We start from the raw sequence: 7,500 nt of genomic DNA on the forward strand, positions 1-7,500 counted from the left end.
TCCTTAGACTCTCATCTCGTAGGGTCTTTACCCCTCACCAACCTCACTCATTTGGTAGGCCTACTTTTCCTCTTGGGCCTCACGCTTATATTTAGAGACATGTGGGACTGTTAAATGGAGAGCCGGCTTGCCACTGACGCCCGTCAGCCAATTGCAGCCAATCAGAGCTGTGGTGATGGCAGACTCCCACCGGAAAAGGTATCCGAAGTGTCTCTGAATATGAGCATCACTCTCAACCCATTTCCTTTCCTGGCTTTAGCTCCTAAGGGTTCCTAAGGGTTTCGAAAGCTGCATTACCGCCATCGTTAATGGTTCTATGCATCCTTGCCAGTAGGTGGAATAAGCAAATCAAAAACGCAGATGCAAGTAAATGCAATAGAGTTCAATTAGGTGTCTTGATTAGAGTGTCGAGGAAAAATACACCTGTTTCAATCATTTTAGCGAAATGCTTTTATGGTGTAATTAATGTTTTTAATTTATATATATATTATATATTATTATTGCTGATATAATTTGCGAAAATAGAAGAGGCAAACAAGTGAAAAGACCCAAAAGTGGGAGGTGAAATAACACCAGTTAATTAAGGCAGGAAATATCTGTAGTCTGGTAAATCTTCATGCCGGTCATTTGGCGCAGATAGAAGCTGTTGTAATATTTATACATTTATATATTTGTCTACCTCACAGAGTTGTAGTGAAGATGATGTAAATAAAGTGAAATAATGGAAAATCGTTTTTATTTTATTATGCCATATGTATGTGTACATCCCATATTTTTATAATTCTTCAACATACTAGCTATGGAAAATAATTTTAACAATTTGTTTGTTAATTACAAACACAAACAGGTACATAGCAGCAATTAAAACATTTTAACAAGAGGAAAAAACAGTATTTAGAATTTGTATATCACATTCCTCATTAAAGTTTTTAAAGATTCAAATAACCACAGGACTATAACATTCACCAGAAAGCATAATGGTAACATTTAGTTTAAAGACAGGCAGTGTTACTTTCACTGTCTACGGTTACAAATATTGTAAAATATAACATTGACAGATTATTTTCCATCACGCTTCCCAGAGCCGTTGATCAGCTGTTATTTGTTCGGATACAAAATGAAGTATTTGAAACTTGGTCTTCATGTCCTGACTATCTTTTGGACAAGAGTACACGATCTGTTCGCGGATGCAGTCGCAGGCAAAAAACAGGGAAGGAAACTACCGCGTCTGCAGACCCGTTTTTTCCAGTTTGCCACCGCGAAGGCCTCATAGAAATCTATCTATTCTTCCTTTCCTCCTTTCTTCTCTCTGCCTGGTTTCTCCTCTCCTCTTTCGACTTATTTTCTAAAGGTCTTCTTTCCCTCAACGTTACAGATGATTAAACAGCAATAGGAAGCATTCGTATTCAAAGCAGCTTGAATGCGCTTGCACGGAATGCAAGCACGTATCCGTAACTTAACTTCTACTCGGGGATTTTTGGAGGTTGTAAATACACGCCAACGTAGAGCTCATGAAGAGGACCACGAGAAGGAAGAAAGCCGTGACATAAGCGGTGACTTCAGACTGTGACAGGTGGGCGGGGTCGGGCATGTCACCCGGCCACCATGACACGTGACTCCACCAACCCGCTCCACCGAGGATGTCGAGGCCACCGCCGTCTTCGGGCGGAAAAGATAGATTATATAAGATGACAAATTGGTAAATGGAATTATTAATTATAAAAGCAAGAAAATAATAATTTTTGGCACTTGGTAAAGACAATCAGTGACAAGTGCCAGTTCTCACTGCGAATGCTCGCTACCATCCGCAAATCATAAGGAAAGGAACTTCTCCCAAACCGGGGCGCCTTTACCTCTCGGCGGCGTCGGCTTGATCTCCAGATTCCCCGGCGGAGGACGTGGCCTCGGCGTGGACTTGGGCCGGATGCAAGGGCACGTCTTCCCGCACCGAGGGGCCTTCAACTCCAGCTGGCCCAGGACGGCCGAGATCTCGTCGGCGTGGCCCACCTGTTGAGGTCATAGTTGGGTCAAACTATAAAGGTTATAGATTATTATTATGTTACATTATCATCATTGTTATTATTGTAATTTTTATTTTGCATTGGTTAATGTTACTCATGAGTACATGTGTGTGCGAGCGCCTCCTTCAGTTCCAATTAGCAGATGCATAGGCCAAGGAGAGACTTGGGAAGAGCCACGACAGCGGCGCCCACCTGCGTCAGATTGGTGGCGTTCCCGGGCGAGAGGAGCTTCACAGCGTATCTGGGGATGTCCTCGGCGCCCGGGCTGAGGCCTTCGGTGTCCAGCCCGGGGAAGGCCTCGGAGGCTAGGTCGGAAGGCGACGCCTGGGACAGTAAATCCTTCCACTCCTGGTACTCCAGAAGGCGCACGCCCTCGCACAGCCCTTCCCCGGGTCCGCAGTGCGCGGCTTGAGCTTCCCGGAGCGCCTGGGCGAAGGTGAGGACGGCAACGGCAGCGGCGGGCGCGGCGGCGTCGTAGGCGAAGTCTAGGGCGTCGCACGAGGAGCACTCAGACAAGGCGGCCACGTACTGGCGCCGCGGCCCGTCCTCAGAGGACAGGTCCCGCTGCAGGTGCTCCGAAAAGTCGGGGAGCACCTCGGCGATGCGCTGCAGGAGGATGGTGGGCGTGGTCACGCCCTCCAGCTCGGCCACCGGTACCGGCCCGCCCGTGTCCTGCAGCACCAGGATCTCGGCCGGCCCGCCCTCCGCACCCAGAAAACGCGCCAGCTTCTGCACTTTGTGCCGCGTGCCCAGCAGGACCACAGTGCCCGGACCCTTGCGCAAGGGCTTGACCAGGTCGGCGGGGTCCTCCGCCTTCAGCACCTTCTCCAGGCAGCGGTAGCCATCCTCGGCGGCCGTGATGAAGTGCTGCATGAGGACCTCGCCCTCGACGTCCGCCGTGTGGACCACGCTCATTGACCTGATCCCAGCGCCGGCTAGGACGTTGGTCACCGCCTGAAGGAGGACGTTCGAAACAGGGTCATACAAAACATCAAGGAGAAACATTTGGATTGGACTGCTTCGAGTGAGCTCTCTGGTGGACTGGGCTTGCATTTCTTATCCTTCTGTCTTGGACAAAGTTGTGTATAAACTAGCGACTTTTTTCTTCCTATAAAGTATACCATAACGTGACCAAAGAAAACGAACGTAATGCTAACTCGCGCACCTAGAGATTCCACAACTACCATTACCAACGCCATCCACACAAGCAATACCAGCAGTCTCACAGCACCTGAAACCCTGAAAGCAAACCCTTCAGAACTCGCCTTAGCGGACCGTTGCGGAGCGGGCGCCACGAGGTCGACGGTGTGCGGGACGGAGGCGGGGCGCGGACCGTAGGCCAAGAGCGGCACGTGGAGACTGCGGGTCGCGCGGCCGACGGCGGAGGCGGAGGCTGCGTCGCCCGGGCCTGAGGGGATGTTCACATGTCAGCAAGCTTTCTGTTCAATACTCTCGTTATTAACTGTACTGACACTGTATATATATATATATATATATATATATATATATATATATATATATATATATATATTTATATATATATATATATATATATATATATATATATGTGTGTGTGTGTGTGTGTGTGTATGTGTGTGTGTGTGTGTGTGTGTGTGTGTGTGTGTGTGTGTGTGTGTGTGTGTGTGTGTGTGTGTGTGTGTGTGTGTGTGTGTGTATGTATGTATGTATATACACATTTTTTATCGCACTGAGCGAATTCCTGTACTCCGTCAGTGAAACTGCTGTCATATCAATTCACATTTTTCCAGACTTTTCTTTAAAAAAAAAAACTCAATACCCAGTGTAAGTGCTTCAATCTACAGGTTGGAGAATCTACTCTAAATTACAGTAAAGAATAGTATTAATAATCCCCCCCCCCAAAAAAAAAAAAAATCGATGGTAATAACACCCAAAACAAACGCACACAATTCATCTTGGTAGAATAATTACCCAAGAACCCGAGAGAGACAGCCGGGTTGATGCAGTCCCTTGTGTCGTCTGCGAGCGAGGCCAGCGCCATCTTCACGGAGCGCTCGGACTTGCCGCATGTGTCTACTACTCTCAGCCCTGCGAAATCACGAAAAATCATGGTCATCTTTTAACCAAATCATCTTTCGAGTTCACTCTTTAACTGCAAAACAAATTAACGAAGCAGTAATAAGTGTATAAAGAGTGAATGAGACCAGTGACCTAGATAGAGGGTGGGCAGGGACTGTGATGGCAGTTTGTTTTCCTGTGACGGGCTTGTTCATTCTTAGCTGATTTAAATTAGATATTGCTTAATTCTCCCTGTTTCCGCCCTAGCATCTGTTTTCCTGGCGGCTTCACTAAATATTAGATGATAAAGAAAACGGATATAAATTATAAAATTGGACCGTATACTATAATGAAACGGAAGAATGTTAGATTATAGTTACAGTAAGTAGGATCAGTCTGGTGATTATAAGATTCCATGCGATACTTTCTTATTGCATGTTTAAAAATGATATACAATAAATACATTACCAAGCCAATATTGTAACATTCAACAATGCACCCACATCTCTTTATAGAAACTGTCTTCGATGTATAACTAACGAAAATGCGACATTGAACCTGTAAACATGATTTATCTAAAAAGTGTGTTGAAGGTTTAAAGTTGCTACATGGGACTGGCTCTATCTTTGGCGATGCCCAGCTAGAAGACCCAGCGTACGTGACATCGAATGAAAATTCCGCCGCTGTTGGTAAGATGTTTTATGGTCAAATGTTATGACTGATCTTAATAAAGGATGGGAAGAAGCTGAATATTCTTTTGTATAAGAAAAGAAAATACAAAATAGAGCAGGGGCCAGCAACATACGCCCCGTGAACCAGATCGGCCTGCCATTCAAAGTATTTTGACCCTCTGTCATCTTGCTTCACCCAGCTTGTTCAGTGTTGAGATTTGAGATACAGATTTGGTAATGGGTTAACATTACTGCTCCCATTCATTACCTATTAAGATTGATATAGCCTACCACGGTCTCACAAGTAGGCCAATAGCCCCTACCCACGCTCTAAAAGGCTGCCGTCCCCGAGTGAAGATAATAAGCATCTTAAAACCTAATCCAAAGATCTATAGTGAGTTTTAAACCTGATACCATCTTGCATACTGCATCTTTGTCTAGCGCACGTCGGCCATCGCGGCGAAAAGTGTTTCTTACGTTCCATATGAAATCTGAATGATACATATATATTTTTCTATGTGGATGATTGTCTAAAGATTAAGGTACACTCCAAAGATGCAGAGACGACCCAAAGAGTGCAAAGAAAGGTACTGAAAATTCTCTATTCTCCAATTCTCTAACCCTACCCAGCGTCACTCCCGGAATCAGTTCAAGTTCGTTGACCTTTTGCACCGCCAGCCTCGTCGCTTCCATGATCTGCATCTCGGTTAGGCCCAGCTGGTGGAAAAATCAGAAAGAAAAAATATATTGTCCTGTCATTTGCTCTCTCTCTCTCTCTCTCTCTCTCTCTCTCTCTCTCTCTCTCTCTCTCTCTCTCTCTCTCTCTCTCTCTCTCTCTCTCTCTCTCTCTCTCTCTCTCTCTCTCTCTCTCTCTCTCTCTCTCTCTCTCTCTCTCTCTCTCTCTCTCTCTCTCTCTCTCTCTCTCTCTCTCTCTCTCTTTGTCTGCCAGTCCATCTATCTTTCTGTCTATTTATCTGTCTATCTATCTTTATATCATTTATTTCACTTACACTAAAACGACACAAACACATGCAAATACGCTTTCCGTGTTATTGCTTTTACTGTTGCCATTATTACTGCTATTACTATCAACGCTATTACAGCCGCTACCTTATTAATAACAGCAGTAATCATGATAACGGTACAAACTACTTTCCTAATTACAAGCAGTAATGATAGTTATGATAATGATGATAATGATACTATTGCTGCTGCTGCTGCTGCTACTACTACTACTACTACTACTGCTACTACTACTACTACTACTACTACTACTACTACTACTACTACACTACTGATAATAAGAACAATACAGAAAATAGTAATGATAACGTCATCAGAAGTAGCAACACCAACATGCTAATGATTACAGTCTTTATCCTTATCATCAGTTAACATCAGTTAACGACACCAGCAAAAGACGCACCGAACGCGCATCCTCATCTCACCTTCGAACAATCTCGACCCGTGTGAAGAGGCAGAAGTTCTGTCAAGACGACGTCCCCGCCCACGAGGAACACCTCCCCCTCGCCCATGGGAATACACGCCCCCGACGCCCAGCCCAGACGCAGGAGCAGACCCGCCCATACCCAGGTCCGCACGGTCACGCCCATCCTGTTGGCAAAGGGAAAAAAATGGTTGACCCGAAAATTCTAGCAACGATGATGATGGATACTGTATTACTATTAAGAAAAATGACTTTGGTGATTGAGATTTTTGCGGAAATGAGAATTAAAGATCAGGTAACAGTCATGATAAGTGCGATGCAGCTAATAGCACTACTAGTATTGCTAATAGTGATAATTGTAGTAATAGTAACAGTGGAATAACATATGATAGTGATATCAATGGTAATTAATAGAATAATAAAAGTAATAATGAGAATGATAACAATGATAACGATAATAGATAATGTTGATGACAATAGTAGTAATGATGATAATGATAATATATATGTCGATAACTATAACGATAATGATAAAAGAAAGGTAATATTGATGATAACGATAATTTGTTCTGGATCAATATCCGGATCGCCAACGAAATTTAATAGCATCTGGTAAAAAAATCTGTTCATAATTTCTTGAGTTATCCTGCTAACCAGTGAACAAACAAAGTACTTAACCAACGCAATGTGATTATAAAATTGATAGTAATAAAGATAATAAAAATAGGAAATTGTTATAAATGATAATGATAATGGTTATAATCCTAACAAGACTAATGATAGTAATATTTATTACTAAATTATCATCCTTATTATTATTATGATTAAATAATAATGATGATATTGATGATACTAATAATACCAATAATGAAACAGTTACTACTACTACTGCTAACAACAACAACAACAATAAGAAGAAGAATGATGATGATAATGATAATAATAATAATGTAGATGATAATGATGATGATAGTAATAATGAGGACAATAATATCAAACAATAATAGTAATAATGATAATGACGATGATAATAATAACAATGATAATGATTATGATAATAAGGATAATAATAACAATACCAATAACAATAGCTATAGGAATGATAGTAATAACAATAATAATGTTCATACTAATAATGATGATAACAATAATAAGTATTACATTAATAATAATAAGAAGAATAACAATAATAATGATAATGATAATAATAATGATGATGATAATAATAAGATAATGATAATAATTCTTATTATTATAGATAATTATCATAATAATCAGGATAACGATGATAATAATAACAATGGTGATAATGATAATAAAGATA

At 42.2% G+C, this 7,500-nt stretch overlaps 1 protein-coding gene across 2 annotated transcripts in view; it reads right to left on the minus strand.

Moving 5' to 3' along the window:
- Positions 1-719: 719 nt before the first annotated feature.
- LOC113809354 (metabotropic glutamate receptor 2) overlaps positions 720-7,500 on the minus strand; it is an 8,087-nt gene continuing 1,306 nt past the window's right edge. Inside the window, exons 2-8 of one of the 2 annotated variants that reach the window (XM_070143136.1) lie at positions 6,178-6,343; positions 5,356-5,446; positions 3,972-4,088; positions 3,287-3,429; positions 2,214-2,975; positions 1,854-2,007; positions 720-1,659 (exon numbers count right to left, since the gene is read on the minus strand). In XM_070143136.1, the coding sequence (XP_069999237.1) occupies positions 1,457-1,659; positions 1,854-2,007; positions 2,214-2,975; positions 3,287-3,429; positions 3,972-4,088; positions 5,356-5,446; positions 6,178-6,342 (1,635 nt within the window). In that variant the 5' untranslated portion in view covers position 6,343 and the 3' untranslated portion in view covers positions 720-1,456. Of the gene's footprint in view, positions 1,660-1,853; positions 2,008-2,125; positions 2,976-3,286; positions 3,430-3,971; positions 4,089-5,355; positions 5,447-6,177; positions 6,344-7,500 lie in introns of those variants that run through there. The other variant, XM_070143137.1, reaches the window with a different exon arrangement.

The sequence above is a fragment of the Penaeus vannamei genome, chromosome 30 (genome assembly GCF_042767895.1).
Source record: "Penaeus vannamei isolate JL-2024 chromosome 30, ASM4276789v1, whole genome shotgun sequence".
NCBI classification, from domain to species: domain Eukaryota; kingdom Metazoa; phylum Arthropoda; class Malacostraca; order Decapoda; family Penaeidae; genus Penaeus; species Penaeus vannamei.